The sequence below is a fragment of the Zootoca vivipara genome, chromosome 6 (genome assembly GCF_965207765.1).
Source record: "Zootoca vivipara chromosome 6, rZooViv2.hap1.1, whole genome shotgun sequence".
Classification (NCBI taxonomy): Eukaryota; Metazoa; Chordata; class Lepidosauria; order Squamata; family Lacertidae; genus Zootoca; species Zootoca vivipara.
Genome location: NC_142589.1, coordinates 70,901,788 through 70,920,326, shown reverse-complemented (window position 1 = coordinate 70,920,326; position 18,539 = coordinate 70,901,788). Strand labels below are relative to the sequence as shown.

General features: G+C 47.0%; 1 protein-coding gene across 1 annotated transcript; it reads right to left on the bottom strand.

Annotated features, from left to right (window-relative positions):
- Positions 1 to 1,141: 1,141 nt before the first annotated feature.
- LOC118086255 (uncharacterized) lies at positions 1,142 to 9,934 on the bottom strand. Its single transcript, XM_088671332.1, has 5 exons — positions 9,857 to 9,934; positions 7,228 to 7,486; positions 4,491 to 4,622; positions 2,977 to 3,129; positions 1,142 to 1,320 (listed from the first exon to the last, which is right to left on the bottom strand). Exons 1-5 carry the CDS (start codon positions 9,932 to 9,934, stop codon positions 1,229 to 1,231), a joined length of 714 nt encoding a protein of 237 aa, XP_088527458.1. The 3' UTR covers positions 1,142 to 1,228.
- Positions 9,935 to 18,539: the final 8,605 nt, after the last annotated feature.

Here is an 18,539-nt window from a genome sequence, read left to right as displayed (position 1 = left end):
AGAGACTTTTGTTTATAGTTCTGTTTGGAATTATCTTTCCCCCCCAAGATGCTGAACCTGTGCTGGACTTGCGCAAGATATTGTATGAAATTAGTTTGATATATCATTTACTGTTTTTCTGTTCTGTTTTGAAGAAAGTTCTGCAAATAGAGTCTTGAGTAATATCTGATAGGTCTGGAGAATGTTTTGTTCCAAAAGGAGTCAGTTTTTATGTATCCAGTGGCTTCAAGCTGCACAATATTAATATCTGCAATAAAGCTCCCCTCCTCTCCAGACTGCTGAGATTTTCCCCGGGTGGCTGGGCTCCAAGAGCTGCAACCACTTCAGCCTTGAGCTGCAAATCACCCCTCAACCACCTCCATCCACCTCTGGTTCAAAGATTTTAGCCTTGCACAGGGCCGCTACATTATCAAAGTCCGCCCCAGGAGAATGGTAAAAAGTGTTGGAATGTTAAAAAGAGAGAGATGCACACACAAGTGTTTGCATTCCATGTTAGCATCTTTACCATATCTAAATTTCATAACAGTGGGTTTGTATGGAACAAATTTTCAAAGTAAATGCATCAAAATTAAGGGACAAAGTTCGGGCTCATTGACACCTACCTCTCACCCTTGCACTGCCACTCTCCCCAGGTAAACTCAATCTTTACCACCAAATTGGAATTGTTTTCAGCAGCAAAGAGTGGGGTTTTCATGGGGAAAGCGCTTGGGCAAAAATAAACAAGCAAGTAAAGCCCTTGGACTCGGACCCAGAAAGCCCAGAACTGTGGCTAGAAATGCAGAGCAAAGGACCCTTAGTCCCCATGTGGATATTCATTTTAATGGTTCAGCTCTCAGTAAAAAAAATAGCTTGGGGTTTGAAGAAGTAGGCTGACCTCCTGGTGCTTTTCTGTTACAGTAAATTTTGGATCTTGTGACTCTGCTTTATGGTGGTGTTCCCTGTTCACACCATTGTGGATTCAGGCAGGATGTGCAGGAAGCTCTTTGCATATGGTTATTCTTGCTTGGTTTTCTTTCTTGCACTCTGCATACTTAATTTTTTAAAAAATTAAATAAAATTCTCTCTCTTTTTTTAAAAAAGAAAAAACTGCATTCTGATATAACAAGATTTTCTGGATATTCCTTCCAGGGTATTTCTTCAGCGCCAGGGGAAGAAAAAGCTCCTGCATCAGAATCCTTAAATGTGGACATTCTAGATTGGTCCAAGACCAATGTGCTTCCACACTCTTCTATTTGACCAAGATGAGGCGACGTTGTTTTGGCGGGACATCAGCATGTGTACTACTGGTTCCCTCAAGTTCTATCAGCATGAAGAGGAGTACTGTTTGAGGCAGGGTGGGTTGGGGAGATTGGGGAGAACACAAGTTGTTGGTAGACCTATTTATTATTTTATTAATCATTAGCATTTCTAAGCAATGTACCTAAGAGACCAAACAGGGATCCAAAAAATAAAAAATAGAAAGCTATCATAAAACCAAACACTACCTTAAAACGACTCCTGGAATAAGAAGCCCATTGCCATGGGCCTGAAGTTCAGCAAAGAGGGCTCTGTCTCTAATGTCAGGTGGGAGGGAGTTCCACAGGTTTCGGCCCACAACACTGAATGCATCGTTTGCAGTTAGTTTCAAGCTGTATATCTGAGCCATGTCAGAGACTCCTCAAAGATCTTGGTGATCAGGCAGGGGTATAAGGGATTGGGTGATCCTTAACATATACCCAAGATGCTACAGGCCTTGTAAATCAGTGCAAGTGTTTTGAACTAGGCCCGGTAATCTATGCATGGCCAGTGCAAGCTTTTGAGCACCAGAGCTACGCGCTGGCGGTCATCGGCCCCCATCAATGCGTGCAAGGCCAGCTCTATCATCCTGAGGCAAAAGGAGGCAATTGTCTAAGGTGGTGGGCATGGCTGGGTGTGAATTTGGCCCCCAGGCTCTCCACTCACTCGCTGGCTCTCCCAGATTGTGCACGTGGCCAGGGCTGGCCACGTGTTTGGGCACCTGAGGCAAACCTGAGGTGCCCCCCGCCCCCAGCCAGGGAAGAAGGGGTGAGTGAAGATTCACATCAAGAACAAGGGAGAAACAAAGGTCTACATCAGGAACAAGGGGAAGAGGATACCAGCCACTCTGCCTATTCATCAAGAGTGGCAGGAGATCTGGCCTCCAAGGAGTGTGCCACAGCTGTTGCGGCCACCCCATCCCTTGGCGGTTGGATCTGCTGGATCCTGTTGCTTGAGGCGGTCGCCTAAACTTGCTTCATGGATGTGCTGGTTCTGCACACGTCTCTCCAGAACCAACTAGGGTTGCCAGACTCAATAGAGGACAGGACTTCTGTGCCTTTAATTGCCCTGCTCTCTTTTGAGTCTGGAAACCTTAAAGAGAAACCAGCAGACCCTTTGCTTGGAAATTAAACAAAGGGCCTGCTGGTTTCTCTTTAAGGTTTCCAGACTCAAAAGAGAGCAGGGCAGTTAAAGGCACAGAAGTCCTGTCCTCTCTTCCCCACTGCTCTGGCTCCTGCTTGCTCGCTCCCCTTGTTAACACTTTTGCAGCCACTAACATGTGGGTACCATTTGCCATGCCTTCAGCCTCAGGCTCCTCCTCCCCTCTGGCTCGCTCTGAGGCAAGGCTGGGGTTCTTCAGAGCAAGGCAGTTTGAGCAGGTACGTCCAGGAGAGTGCCTGCTGCTGCTGCTGCTGCTGAAGTTTTGTCGCTGTTCTTGGAATTTCATGCCTATGCTTTTAAGCTGTTAAATATTTAAAAAGAATTTCTAGCCCCCAGGGATGCCAGCTCCTTCCCAATATATTTGGGATGGGGCAGAGTCCCTTCAACATCTACCTGTAAAAAGCACAGAGGCAAAATGCAAAGCCAAGCATGGCGTGGCTTCAGCAGCCGGCTCTTCTCTTTTCTCCTCTCCCTCCCTTCTGTCTTCCTCCTCCTCCTTTCTGCATCCCCCGTATATCAGGGCACAAAAGGAAAACTCACTGTTTGTCAGGAACAGGAAGGCGGCCAAGCAGCCTATCACAAAGGACCAGGAGAGATACTTTGGAGAGGTAGTATAAGGGACTGGGCTGTCAAAGGGGCTGTTGGGTGAGATTGACGTGCCGTACAACACCATGGTGACCAGTGAAACGATTCCTGTGGGTACGAAAAAAGAGCACTCAGCAGCAGGCCCTGACAAAAACCCTTTTCCTGCAGGGAGTTGCCATACCCTGCAGTATGCTATTCGATGCACCGAATATCCTTGGCCCACATTTAACATTTCACTCAAACAGGAAGGGGAACCCCAGGTCTGGAGGCCAACAGCATCCCTCCAGGCCACTCTATCTGCCCCATCCCCAGGACACCCCTTACTGGTGCTGCTTCACACCCTCCTCGAATGCAATTGCCCGGCTGGAATGCATTTTTGAACTCTGACCATGCTTCTTGCTCACCTGGCTGGAGGATAGAGAGTTGTGAGGGTGGATCTACACTCATGGTTTATAACGTTAAGGAAGCGTTAAGGAATCGGTTTCATAATGCCGACAGACACATTACGTTCTGCCTTTAACGTTCATAATGCGTCATTGAAATGTGACACCAGGGGGCAGTGCCCACCACTGGCATGGCGTTCCTGGAAGACTGCCCAGAAGCATAGGAGCCAATTCCTAGGAGCTGTGGTCCTTTTGCTCCCCCCCCCCTAAAATATTGGAGGGGGACAGTTCCCCCCAAATAAGTTGATGGCCATTGCCATTCAAATGATGTGTGTGTACTATGTCTTGTGATTGATTTTGCAGGCAAGGCTTACCTGCCCTCCCAGAAATACTCTGGACCTCAGTGGCCTTTGGACTGAAAAAAAAGTTCTCCATCTCCTTGTTTCCTCTAGAACAATGTTTTGCTTTCCCTCTGTCTGCTAACATCCTACTTGTATAAATTTCCTAATATCCCAATATTCTACTTATACTCTCGCTAGCAGACCAAGTAAGGGGAGTCAAGCTGCGAGCAAGCTAGATGTTTGCAACTTTTCCTCCCCTCTTTGCCTGCTGAAGAGGCTGGTCGCTGGTGAAACTCTTAAGCCTTACTTGGGTGTTATATAAATTGGGAAATAAAACATAGAATCATGGAATTGTAGAATTGGAAGGGACCATGAGGGCCATCTAATCCAACCCTCTGCAATGAAGGAATATTTTGTCCAATGCGGGGCTGGAACCAATGGCCCTGAGACATTAGCCCTATCACATCCAAGGCTATCGGGAGTGCAGCAATTACGAGGCAATAAAACTGGGAGGGTCATCCCAGCACTGAATAATGCTCACTTACTTAACAGGGGAGCTGTAAAGATCACAATAAAGCAATGCGGGCATAGTAGCACTGAAATATTAATAATAATAATAATAATAATAATAATAATAATAATAATAATACCTTTATTGTTAATGTACAACCTGTGTACAATGAAATTAACCGAGTATTACACAAATGCTAAGGGAAAATCATCAGCCTTTCAGAGAGAGCTGTACCTGTGCATAAATTGGCGACAGCTGGCCACCTGGATAGCCTTAAGGTGGTGCTGGACAGCAATGTGCAGGCAGTTGCCACCAAGCCAAAGACTGTGCTGACTGACATCAAGATTCTGGTGGCCAAGAGGATTTCTGGGGAGAATCAAAGGTGAGTGATGCTGAAAGACAGACGTGTAAGAGAATTGGTTCTTAGCATTACAGTACAGTAGGGAACAGGGGGGTCATTCAAATTTATTTGCATCTTAATAAGGAGCTCCCTAACGCGCACTCCTCAACCCAGCGTGGAATCTGAAACACAGCTGTCCTTTACAATCCCCACTCCTGTGAATTTTGCAGCACAGTTCTGCAGCCAAAGAATGAGCACAGAAAAGCATTTTTAAAGGGAGATTGTGCCAAAAAAAATCCAAATATTACTGCAAGTACACAGGTGCCAGGGCTGGAGTCAGCCCAGCATGTCAGCAGGAAGAGGCAGAGTCAATTGTCAGTGAAGTTAACTCTTTATTCAAGGAAACGGCAGACACCTCAGCAACCCTTCCCAGCAGGTCTTGCCTCTATGGAGCAGTTGCCAGGGCTGAAGGGCCTTTCACCCTTTCTAAGGCTTCTCCTCTCCCATATGTTTTCCATGCAGTCTCAAACTGTGTCTGCGCACCACTGGCCACTGTTCTGCTCTCATTATTCTGCATGTTCTCGGAGACCAGAGGGGATAGGGGATTGTTGCAGCAGGAGAGGGCAATTCTTCAGCAGCCTCTGCTTCAGCTTTGGAGTCTGAACTTCTCCCTGTCACAGGCTCTTGCTGCTCACTAAACCCTGTTGCCCCCCCAGCATCCAGCCCCTTCTCCCAATCCCCTCCCTCTGACCTCTCCCCAGTGTTTCACCACCAATCCCCTGGCTCTGAGCATTCCTCCTCTGTCGTTTCCCTTGGGAGTTCCCCGGCTGAAGCCTCCAACCGCTCTTTGTCATACAGCCGCTCCCTGACAATGGTGTTGGCCCAAGAAATTTTGCTACCTGAGGCAAAGGACAAGATGGCATCCCGCTCCTGTGTGCCAATCAGGCGGGCACCTCAATCTTCCTTCAACACTGGCAATAGGAAAGTGTTCTTCACTACCCCTTAGGGCAGAGCGGTCCAACTTTTCATACCAAGTGGGCCACAAGGGTACTTCAAACCTGCAGGCCACACACTGCCATGTCACACGGCAGGTGGGGAGCCCTCTCCCTGCCTTCCCAAAGTGGGCTAATTGTGGTACCAGGCTTTGGGAAGGAAGTGGGAGACACTGGCAGGATCCTAGAAACCTCCCACCTTGTTCCCAAAGTGGGGAAAACACTAACTAAGCCAAGGGCACCAACTTGCGTCATGTTGCATACGCCGCAGCGGCACCTAGGCCGCCCATTATAATGATCTCTGGCAGGCAAGCAGCCTGATAAGCAGTAAGGACTCTTTGTCAGTTTTATATAAGTTTATTTACAATAAAACACATCCAGAGCATGGTGTTCTGCCTGCTCTCATTAACCTTAGTTGCTCAGTCTGACTCATTGTCCCTCCCCCAACAGGAAGGATGCTCAAATCCCGCCTTTCTTCTCCTTCCCTTCTGTTGCTCTCTGATTCTCTTCAACCTCCTCGTATGGGGACTGAATGGCCGGCCTGTCTCTTCCCCAGAAGACACAGCCTCCAACTCTGGTTTATCTGCTGGTTGCCTGGCAACACTTTGGCCGACTTCCAGCTCTTCCTCTCTTTGGGAGCTAACAGCTTGTTCCCTGGGAGTGAGGGGGGCCAGGCTGTCTTCTCTAAACTCAGACAACTCTCATCCCCAGAGGCAGCCCCTTGCTCACTCAGCTCAATTTCTGAGGCTGACTCTTCTGCTGCGCTCTGGGGGGGGGGCGTTCCTGACACCCATGAGGCCTCAGATGTGACATCTGGTGCTTCGCAAGGCACCGGAAGTCACATTGGATGCCCCACGCATAGCTGCCAAGTCCGGGTCGTAAAGATCCGGGATCGGCAGTGCGCGCATGACCGGAAGTTGCGTGACGCAACTTCCGGTGGCGCTTCGCCCTTCTATGGGCATCAGAAAATGGCGGCGCCGGCGCCAGAAGTCGCTTCCGCGCATGACCGGAAACACGTAAAAGCAACTTCCGGCGCCGGCGCCGCCATTTTCTGATGCCCATAGAAGGGCGAAGCGCCACCGGAAGTCGCGTCATGCAACTTCCGGTCATGCGCGGAAGTGACTTCCGGCGCCGGCGCCGCCATTTTCTGGTGCCCATAGAAGGGCAAGCGGCACCAGAAAAATGGCCGGGTAATTCTCCTCCATTCATAGCTGCCAAGTGTCCCGATTTAAGGGACAATACCGGGATTTTCCGCTAAACGGGAGACCGCCGGGAAACGGTAAGAAAAAAGGGGTTTTCCCGGCGGATACGGGATACTTGGCAGCTATGGCCCCACGGTGCAGGGGATGAGCACCCATGGCCACTTATAGTTGATGCCGGTAAACTAAGCTTTCCCCGGCCTGCCAAAACAGGCCTTCAGGACTGCATAGTGGACCACCCTGTCTTAGGGGGTGCAGGAGCCTCTGTAGCCCCACCCTACATCACTTTCCCACTCCTCCTCCCTTGCCATTCACTGGAAGGGCCGGACCTGGCAACACATTTCCCCAGTCCTTGGGTCGGCGAAGTTCAAAGACCAACCCAGGTGCACTGCTGGGGGGGGGAGATGGAGGGAGGCAGGGAGGGAAAGGGGCTGCCTTACTTGAGTTCAGCCTAATTCTCTTGCATCTTCTTTTTATGCAGATGTTCCAGAGGCCCAAATTGGTGACGAAATTCTTGTGGAAGATCTCAATCCAGAACGGAGAGAGAAGACTGATAAACAAACAGACCAGGCCAACGCAGCTGAATATTCTGATGAAGAACTTGTACCGGAAGGATAAATGGCTATCTTCAGAACGGTGGGTGTCTACTGAGAGTTGGGATGGGAAGGGGTGATGGAAGTGAGATGTTTTAACCCCCGTCTAACAGGCCAGCAGCACCAGCTCATCCATAAAACATGGTTCGTGAAAACATTAAATTCCAACCCCCCACGTCAAAAACATAAGCAGCAGCAGCATTCTAAATAGTGTACTAACATCCAATGCTAGCATAGAATCCTATGCTAGGATGTCAGGCACCAGGCACCTTCATTATGGAAAAGAAGAGTCTTGCATCCTCTCTGGAAAGGTCTGCTCATATGATGATGATGATGATGATGTTCTATTTTTGACAGTGTGACTTGTGAACTGCTCTGGAATTTGTAAGTATAAATCGAACTAAAATAATAATCTGTAGGGTCACCAGCCTCATATAACCAGCATGCTTGAGCCTCAAGTAACAGCAAAGGATCCAGGAGTAACCCCAAGCTGCATACCCGATCCTTCACAGGGAGTGTAACCCTACCAAGAGCAAGCAACTTCCCATTCATCTGGTCTAGGGAACCACCCAGTAATAGTGCCTCAGTCTTATCTGGATTGAGCTTCAGTTTATTGGCTCTCATCCAGTCCATTACCAGGGCAAAACAATGGTCCAAGTACCTGCAGATGTAAAGGAGAAGCAGAGCTGTGTGTCATCAGCATAGTGCTGACAACATACTCCAAACCTCCGGATGACCCCACCTAGTGGTTTCATGTAGATGCTAAAGAGCATAGGGAATAAAATCAAACCCTGAGGAACCCCCGGTTGAAGGCTTCACAGGGCTGAACAGCTCTCCCCAAGCATCACCCTCTGAAAATGACTCAAGTAAGACCAGAGCCACCACCAAGCAGTGGCTCCCAGCCCTAACTCAGACAGTTGCTCCAGAAGCCATTGAGAGGTTTGATGAGAATTAACAGGAACACATCTCCCCTGTCTCTCTCCCAAGAGAGAGACATCATACATACATCATACATCATACAGGGCAAACAAAGCAGTTTCTGTGTCTAAACCAGGCCTAAATCTCAACTGAAATAGATCTAGAAAATCAGTTTCCTCCAAGAGCTCCCAGGTGTAGTCCCTGACCATCTGCTCATTTCTGTTCCTTTCCTCTGGCCTCAAGTGATGGGCTCCTGGTGAGGGGCTCAAACTGCTAACCCTCTATCCGGGCTGCTTCCTCCTGCTGTCTTCCACCAAGCTTTCCTCCAAGCTCAAGGGGGCCTACAACATGAGCCTCATTTCCCCATAGACAATCCTCCAGGGACCACATAGCAAAGGTGGGCAGGAACTGAGGCAAAAGTGGGCAAAGCAACAGGTATTGTACTTCACTCTTTATAGTAGGCTGCGCTGCAGTCACCCAAGGGTCAGTGGTTTGCATATATACAAAGTCCATTCATCTCTCTCCAGACAAACAAGAGGCATGGTCACAGCTGAAGAGCACATCCCAGCCAGGCAAAAGCACTCAAGGATGGGCTGTAGATTAATGGCAGGATATCTGCTATGCATACATATGGTGCTACTTCCTAGGGTTCTTTGGGGGGAGCCATTGCTGTTTAAAGTGTCATGGCACTGCTTTAAATGTATAGCGCAGATGAAGTCATAGAGAGAGGATAGACAGTCAGACAGACAGACAGAACCAGGCAGAGGGCCTTCTTGGCAGTGGCACCCTCCCCAGGGAACACCCTCCCATCAAATGTCAAGGAGGTAAAGAGCTACACAACTTTTAGAAGACGTCTGAAGGCAGCCCTGTACCAGGGATGTTTTTAATGTTTGGCTTTTTGATTATGTTTTTTTAATGTGCTGCAAGCTGCCCAGAGTGGCTGGGGAAACCCAGGCAGATGAGTGGGGTATAAATAATAAAATTATTATTTTATCACAAGATCTATTTCATTTTATACTTCTGTATCTAAGACACATTAAATAGTGGGCACATTAAATAAATGGAGATGTCTCCATCAAAATCTTTTGTGCTGTTCATACTTACTTACTTTTCCCCAAAAATTGCATCTTTAAGTGGTGGGAAAGCTTCACAAACACAGCAGAGGCACCTGTCAAGAGACACAACCAAAGGAAACTTGGGATCAGCTTTCAGCAGAGAGATTTTAGCACTGGATAAAAACAGAGCGGAGGCCAAAGCTCTTAAAATAATATTTGTAGGCACAAATGTTGGGTCTTTGGGTTGGCTGGAGGGTGAAAAGCTTCTGAAAGGTAGACCAACTACTGCAATTCTCTGCTGCTGCTGCCACTCAGTCATACGGTTCTAGAGGCAGCAGTAGCAATCATGTAGGCCCCTAATGCTGAGTTGTTGCTTTTCTTCCTGTGCAGATGATGAGTCCAGAATGAGGGTAGAGCAAGGACTTTCTTCTCCTGCTCTCACTCTGACATCACCATCCTGAAGCCAATTCTCATGCATTGTGGATTTTTGAGATGGTATTTACCTTTTCCCACATGTGGCAGTTGGTAATCCCTGCTGTAGGGGTACCCAGGAAGACCTCTGTGGGTACATGTGTGCCCATGGGCGCCACATTGGCGACCAATGTAGAGGAGGGCTGTTCTAAAATAGTATCTATCCTTGTCATACATCTGTTTCCCGCTGTGGCTATTTTTCTGGTTCCTCTCCACTTACCTGCCCTCTGTTTCCCATGTATGTGACTTAGGCTTGCTTCTTAGATGCTTGCTTTCATCCTCTCTAGGGTCAGCAGTTCCACTGGCCACAGTAACAAGCTCAGTGGGATGCACCCCTTTTTCTTCAGAACCTCCCCAGCTCAGCTCAGCTTTCTGGAATCTCCTGGCCAGGTTCCAAATGTCTGTAACTGCCATAGAACCTTCTTCACCCACCAGGCTCTCAGAAGAACTTCTCTCCACAAGAGTAGGCTTGGGAGTCAGTGGCCCAATTTTGACCCTCCAGGCCTCCTTATATGGCCCTGGGGACTCTTTCCAGGCCACACTCCCTCCTCAGCCCCCACACCCACACACAGACCCAACTCCCAATATGACAGCTTTGCAGTGGAGGCTGGTCCAGTTGGGCAAATGGGCCACTGCCCTGCCAATCTCAGTGTGCCCTCAACCAGTCCCCACCTGTCTACCTTTGTACAGTGGTACCTCACAAGACGAATGCCCTGCAAGACGAACTTTTCGCAAGACAAATGCGTCTTGCGATCTGATGGTGACTCGCAAGACGAATTTGTTTTGCGAAAAATTCGTCTTGCGAATCGCGGTTTCCCATAGGAATGCATTGAAATTTAAGTAATGCATTCCTATGGGCAAAAAAAGAAATTTCAATGCATTCCTATGGGAAACCGCGATTCGCAAGACGAATTTTTTGCAAATTGAATTGACTCGCGGAACGAATTAAATTTGTCTTGCGAGGCACCGCTGCATTTGCAACCAGTTCAGTGTTAGGATATCCTACTCGTGAGTAGGATCCTGGCAGAGACACATGCCTGACTGGCATGTTCTCTCCCTCCTGGTCGATCGTTCGGGAGCTTCAAAGGCTTTCTCCAGCTCGAACATCACAGCGACTGATGCCAACTGACACCTGCACACTTACGGATCTGCAGAGTTTGCACAATTGCGTAACAGAACTCAGCATTTGGCTATACGTTTATTGACATATAAACACACATGGAGCACTGCAGCATGGCTCCCTCTCTCTCTCTGGCATCAGGCAGCAAAGAGAAAGAACAAAGGACAATAATCCCACTTCAGGAAACACAGTAACACAAACATCCTGTTTTCATCACTTCCCACTGTGGAATGAAAACATATACCATCATGTGATGGACAACAATCCCATGACAGCAAACATGGGGAATGAATCTCTAACATTCAGATGGGTGGAACTGCCTGTCAGCTTCCTCCCCCTCAAGCTCAATGTTGCCCTTGTAGAACTTAGCAGGCAGAAGAACAGGCACAAAATTAGAGTGAGTTGGCTCTGGCTGTCATTGGTTCTGGCGCCAACTAATGTTGGTCTCCTTTCCTTCTGCCCTACTAGACCCCATGGGCACCAGCCAGCCCTGCGTTGTAGTGGTGGGTGGGTGATGGAGCAGCTTGTGAATGGGGATCAAGCAGTGCTGTCAACTTCCCCTTTTTTGCAGGAAATTCCCTTATTCAGTGCCCTTATCCAGGAGTTGACAGCCCCATAGGATTCCTTATCTTCAAATCCAGGGGTTGACAGCTATGGGATCAAGCTTGGCTCCCATCGATGGTGTCAAAATCGAAAACATGTGATGCCGTCACACCACCGGTTTCTCAACCTCGCTTCCTTAAGTATGGCCAGGAAATTCTCTCCCATGCCACACCACATGTTTTGTAATGGTAGACATTACCAAGAGAAAGAGAGACTAGAGCCATAGCCTATGACAAGGGTGTCCAGGTGTCCTACTTTTCAGCGGACGGTCCTCCATTTGAAGGTGCTGTCTATTTGAAGGACTGACCAACCCAAGTCTGGTTTAGAGATAAAGAACCATCAAAAGGGGGAGATGCAGGAGGGGCCTTGAAGTTTCAGACTGAGCAGGCACACAGATCACCTGGTCTTACTCACTGCAATAGGACGCATTGTGACTCTACTTAATAGATACCCATTATTTCTAAGTTTGCAGCTGTACATATAAATTGGTGTGTGCCGGATTTCTGCAGATTTGTGTCCTCATTTGTCCTGATGATACATTTCCTCTTTCGGGGGTGATCTGTGAAGATGAGAAGGTGAACAAACCCCCAGATATGGGGACAGAGTTGGCATTATTTGTGTCCATGGCTGCTTAGATCACTAGTCTAAGTAATATAAGCATATGATTGGTTGGTAAGCTTTATTACCCACCCTTTGCCAGGGTGGGTGACAGCAAACACAAAACTCGATTTTAAAATGGATAAAAATCACTGCAATTTTAAAACACACAATACCGTTCCAGGATGGAACACAACAATATAAATTCAGCTGGGTCATGAAAAACAAAATATTAATTTTTAAATTGTTCATCTTAAGCATGTGACAAAAACTGTATTCTGAAGATGCTAGACGCCCCTCCAAAAAGAGGAAATTCCACAATTTAGGGGCTGTCATGGAGGAAGTCCTCTTTGGGCTGCTATTCTCTGCCCTTCTGAGGGTGATGCAACTACCAAATAAGCCCCCACTGCAGAGCTTAATGCCTAAGACAGTCAGTTAGGGATGGGTATGGTCTTTCAGATATTTAATTGCTACTTCAGATGTAACAAATGCACAAGCTGAGCAGCTCCTATGGCTCATGAGGCCTTTCCAGGCACTCCCCAGACACTTGCGAGCATATATTCGTAACAGGAAAGACTAGGAACCTGCTTGGTCCTTAAATCAGGAACTAGTCTTCTCTGTATCATTCCAATTTTAGTATATGTGCTGCTGAAGGTGAGTACCAGAAACTGAGTTTCTCGAGACACTAGATTATGCATCCAGCACCACGCTTTTACACTTTTGCAGAATTGCAGCAGCCTTGTACACCATACAGAGATTTATTTATTTATTTTTTTAAAAAGTAATCAAGTGGTTTATAAATGCATATAAACAAATAAATAGATGGAGGTCACTTGGCACCACGTAGCTGTATAATGGCCAATGGGTTCATGGAATAGCAGACATATTTTTTTTAAAAAAAATGACTTCAGTTGCTTTCATGGAAGCTGGGGAATGCCAGGAACAAGCAGGAAGAGAGGTGATGTGTGGAATGCAGTGGTGGACTTCTTCAAATTTCAGCAGCGCCATATGCAACACCAAAATTCAATGTCCCCCCCTGCCTCTCGCCTTCCATTCTAAGTCATTGTTGCGGCACCCCCTGTGGCGCCTTCTCGGCTCAGCACCCAGTGTGGGAGAACCAGCCGTGCTCCCCTAAATCTGCGTCTGTGGAATGTGTGTGACATCACTGGAAGCATCACAAAGGCAGGCATGGAAACATCAGCTGGTGGTCGCTAGGTGACCAGCACAGAGTGAAGGAGGCCTCGAATCAGTTGTTTACTGTGTTCTCTGATGCCAAAGGTCCGTAACAACTCCTGGCAGAGATGATAGTGACTAAGAAGTGTTTGACAATACATAGGATCCCAAGATCCATTGCCAGATTGCCTGCTTTCTTGTCCCTGGTAAGCAGGACACAGTAGGCAAGGCTCGAACACAAACAAACGGTTCCTTTATTGTTCTTTCTTCTGACTCCTGCTTCGATCTCGCCTCCCTTCTCTTTCTCTCACCATCCTCTCATTCTTCCTGTGGGGTCAGGTGTGGGGGACCTTTGGCTCTCTGGATGTTGCTGAACGGCCATTCCCATCACCCCTGGTCATGGGCCACACTTGCTGGGGCTGATGGGAGTTATAGTTCAGCAACCTCTGGAAGACCAAAGGTCCCTCACACCTGTACTGCAGCTCTCAAGAAAAATACAAAGTTGGAAAGGGTTACAGTCATAGCTGCCAAGTTTTCCCTTTTCTCACGAGGAAGCCTATTCAGCATAAGGGAATTTCCCTTAAAAAAGGGGAGAACTTGGCAGCTATGGTTACAGTAAGGATGCAACAGCAGGAGAGGGATATCATCACCATCATCTTGATATCCCTTCTTTATTCAGAAGGGACTCAAGGTGACTTACAGATAAAACAGAAACAGCTAAAAGCATATATTAAAAACAGTCATTAAAAAGCTATTAGACATTATTAGAATTAAAACTGTCAGTCAGTCAGTCGGTCTATCAACAAATTATTGTTGTTGTTGTTGTTGTTAGCTGCCCATCTGACTGGGTTGTCCCAGCCACTCTGTTTTGTTTTGTTTTAAATTTATTTATTTGGTTTTTCATATTACAGTTTTACAATCACATATCCCACATTCAACTTTAAAATAAGATTCCAAAGAATCTCCTGGACTTCCCTCCTCCCCTTTGTGGGTCCTGTTGTTAGTCATTTCCTCCTGCACCTTTTATAATAATCCAAATCTTTTATGTCTCCATTATATCCAAAATTCACCATTAATCTACAAGTGTTATTCCAATCGTACTAACAATTTTAACTGTTTACAATGGTTTTATACTAAATAAATTGGAGTCCTTGGAGAGTTGAGAAAATCAAATGAAAATATTCCAAGAGCTCTGGCCAGGTAATAGATTAAATTTTAGAAAGTTTTAAGTTGAGAATAATAAGACAAAATCCAGTAGCAATCCAGTTTTTAGAAATCCAGGACAAGGCCCTGTTTGGGTTTATTCTTCATCAGCTCTAGTTTCATAGTTTCAAGGTCAAAGCGTACCATTCAGAATAAACCCAAACAGGGCCTTGTCCTGGATTTCTAAAAACTGGATTGCTACTGGATTTTGTTTTACAATGGTTTTATAGACAAATTATAAATTTCCCCCATTCTTTCTTAAAATTTTGGTCTTCCTGATTTCTGATTCTTCCAGTCATTTTTGCCATTTCGGCATAATCCATCAACTTAATCTGCCAGAGTGGCCCCAGCCACTCCGGGTGCCTCCCATCAAAATAATAAATGCTCACTGCCATCGTACCAATCGCCACCATGAAAGCCTTACTGTTCTCTTAGGATAGCTTGATGTGGGCTTTCCTCTTTCCTCAGATCCTTGCCAAGATATGCTCGGCATCCTTCTACAGAAGCACCTACTGCACCTTGTGCTTCATCAACTTCATGCTGCTCATGAATGTCATGGCAACTCCCTTATGGCTCCGGCACGACTATGTGGACGGCTATTTTGTTTTCGGATTGTGGGCCATATGCAACCATCATCTAGAGTGTGATGACATTTTTCTCCCCGTCAATGGTGAGAGACAAAAGTTTGTTTTCCATTTTCTTGAGTCTTTTCGGATTGTGGGCCATATGCAACCATCATCTAGAGTGTGATGACATTTTTCTCCCCGTCAATGGTGAGAGACAAAAGTTTGTTTTCCATTTTCTTGAGTCCCAGGACAAATGAGTTAGGAATGATCGGGGCTGTATACATTCTGTTCCATGTAAATTGCAGGGGATTGAAGATGCGCTGTTCACAAGAAATTGGCTGCCATGCTATATAGTACTGATGTGTTTTTGGACCTTCCTTGGGGGTGTGGCTACAGGGTCTCTCATTATTAACTCCTGCCATTCAGAATTTACTAGTACACCACAGGATATGTGAAGTGAACCAGTGGCTTCGTAGCTGAGTGTTGACTTGAACCCTCACCTGTACACTCCTAGGCTATGTTCACATCACACATTAAGCATACTATGACACCAGACTTTCCGAGTGTCCCTATTTTCCAGGGACAGCCCCAGATTTACAGAAGCCATCCCAGTTTCTGATTTGATCCCGGAATATCCCGCTTTTCCTTAGGATATCCCCATTTCATCAGAGAAGTGCTGGAGGGTGTGGTTGTTGTTGTTTAGTCATTTAGTCGTGACCCCATGGACCAGAGCATGCCAGGCACTCCTGTCTTCCACTCCCTCCCGCAGTTTGGTCAGACTCATGTTTGTAGCTTCGAGAACACTGTCCAAACATCTCGTCCTCTGTCGTCCCCTTCTCCTTGTGCCCTCCATCTTTCCCAACATCAGGGTGTTGTAGGGAGGGTGTGGTAGGACATCCTTATTTTCATCAGAGAAATGCTGGTGGGTAGGGAATAGGATATCCATATTTTCATTGGAGAAGCATTTGGAGGGAACACCTCTCTTTTCATTGGAGAAGTGTTGGAGGGTATGTGACACCACTTTAAACAGTGATGACTTCCCCCAAAGAATTCTGGGAGCTCTAGTTTGTTAAGGGCGCTTAGAGTTGTCTGGAGAGACCCCTATTCCCCTCACAAAACTATAATTTCTGGATTTCCCTGGGCAGAGCAATTGCTCTGGGAATTGTAGTTCTGTGAGGGGAAAAAGGATATCCTAACAACTTTTAGCACCCTTAACAAACAATGGCTCCCAGAATTCTTTGGGGAAGCCATCACTGTTTGTGATACCGCTTTAAATGTGTGCATTGCATGTAACCTAAAACACTGCACCACTCCAACTCTAAGTAACCCGATATGGTATAAGGCAGCTTTATATATCATTAACTCTTTCCCCCTCCTTTCACTTTCTCTAGAATATCTGCATGTGGTCCGTCTGCTTTTGATACTAGCCTTAATCTGTGATTTCGCTGCCCTTATTTTTTCATGGGAGCCTCTTACTCGGGTCATGAAAAAGGTGGTATCCGAAAGCCTGCTTTCTTCTGTGGCCCACTTCAGCGCAGGTATTGTGTAAGCCGTAATAGTAATATATGATAGAATAGCACTCCCGAACCCCACCCCAACCCCAACCCCCACGAACCAGCTAAAAAATCACAGAGCAGTGAGCCATGGAAGAGTGTTGATTCAGGATTGGAGAGAAAGGACCAACTGTGAACACTGCAAAAGGGAGCAAATGCGAAAGGGAACAGGAATCCTGTGCCAGAGGGTGAAGCCTCCTCCCTGAGTGATATTTTCCCCTAGAGCAGGTGTGGAGAGCCTTTGTCCTTCCAGATACTGCTGAACTACAACTCCTAACAGCCCCAGCAAGCATGACCAAAGAGCAGGGATGATGAGAACTGTAGTTTGGCAACATCTGGGTGGAGGGAGCAAAGGTTCCCCACACTTGGCTTAGAAAGCGGGAGGCAAGTAGCCTCTAAATTCCCAGGGCTCATGAAGGCCATATTTATTTATTTACCACTCTGGGCGGCTTCCAACAAATACCAAAATACTTTAAAATATCACAGATTAAAAACTTCCCTAAACAGGGCTGCCTTTAGGTGATTTCTAAATGTCAGCCCTGTTTAGGGACGTTTTTAAGCAAGTTGGCTTTATAAATAACTGAACACTACTTTGATAGGGGTTGTCCCTTGTTTAAGCTATCTCTCTCTCTCTCTCTCTGTGTGTGTGTGTGTGTGTGTGCGTGTGTGAATTAAACAAGAAGGTCAAAAGTAAAAATGGATCTTTAAAAAAGAAAATAGTCCTTATAATTCCTATTTCAGTCAGAAACCCACACATGTGAGTGAACAAGGCCAGGCTGAGCTGGTCATTTCTTACATCAAGGGCCCTCCTCCTCCTCCTCCTCCTCCTCCTCCTCCTCCTCCTCCTCCTCCTCCTCCCCCCTTTATCACTGACAGGGATGCCCAGAGTGGCTGGGGCAACACAACGAGATGGGCAGGGTATAAATAAGGTTGTTGTTGTTGTTGTTGTTGTTGTTGTTGTTGTTGTTGTTGTTGTATGTGCATTGCTCATGCAATCATATTCATGCCTGCTGAGAATAAACCCTACTAAGGTCCACGGGACTTACTCTCAAGGAAGTGAGAGTAGGGCAGGGGTGAAGTATCTGTGTCCGCACATTGTTGGACTCCAGCTCCCATCAGCCCCAGCCAGCATAGCCAGTGGTTGAGGTTGATGGAAGTTGCAGTCCAGAAACATCTGGAGGGCCAAAGGTTGCTCAGCCATGGAGTATAGGGCTGACTATGTGCGATTTTAAGTTGATCTTGGGTGTTTGGAAACCTTATGTCGACTATTGATGGATATGTATGTTTAAGGTGTCCATACCAGATAATTCTGAAAATAAAATTAAGACATCCAGAAGAAGAGGGAAAAGGAGAATGGGATCACAACAAAGCCTTCTCTCGTCCTTCTTCTGCCTGCAGGTTTCTTCCTTTTCTGTTCTTTAGTGGTTACATACTGCAAGCTTGCAATTGAGGTTGATTCGGATGGGACTCATGCAGCACCATACCTGGGATTCTTCGCTGGGTGCTTTGCCTGTTTCCTGTGTTTCATCTTAGGTAAGTACAGCCCATACACAGGAGTGGCTCGCCCATGCAGTGGGCACCCCACAGGCGGCAGAGAAATGGCAGTTCCCTGCAAGATCTCGCAAGCCTGCTGCCATTGTTTTCATTGTGGGAGCCGCCGTGACACCCAGGTAAAGGGGGCAGCAGTGGGAGCAACATGGGGCAGCACCTTCCCATTTCACACCAGGCGGCAAAACGGGGCATGCCAACCCTGCCCAGGCACCTTACTTTTCAGAGGGCAACCCTCTACTTGAAGAGTTGACTGGCACAAGCCCACTTTTAAGATTAGGAGCCGTCAGAAGGGAGAGCTGCAGGAGACTTGGCGTTGCCCATCAGCAATGAGCAGCACAGGAGCCATGGC

Coding starts and splice junctions, on each gene's coding strand:
- LOC118086255 (XM_088671332.1), bottom strand. CDS start 9,934: ATGGGCACACATGTACCCACAGAGGTCTTCCTGGGTACCCCTACAGCA. Junction 4,623..7,227: donor GAGAATTAGGCTGAACTCAA/GTAAGGCAGCCC, acceptor GATTCTCCCCAG/AAATCCTCTTGGCCACCAGA. Junction 3,130..4,490: donor TGTCGCCAATTTATGCACAG/GTACAGCTCTCT, acceptor TCGTACCCACAG/GAATCGTTTCACTGGTCACC.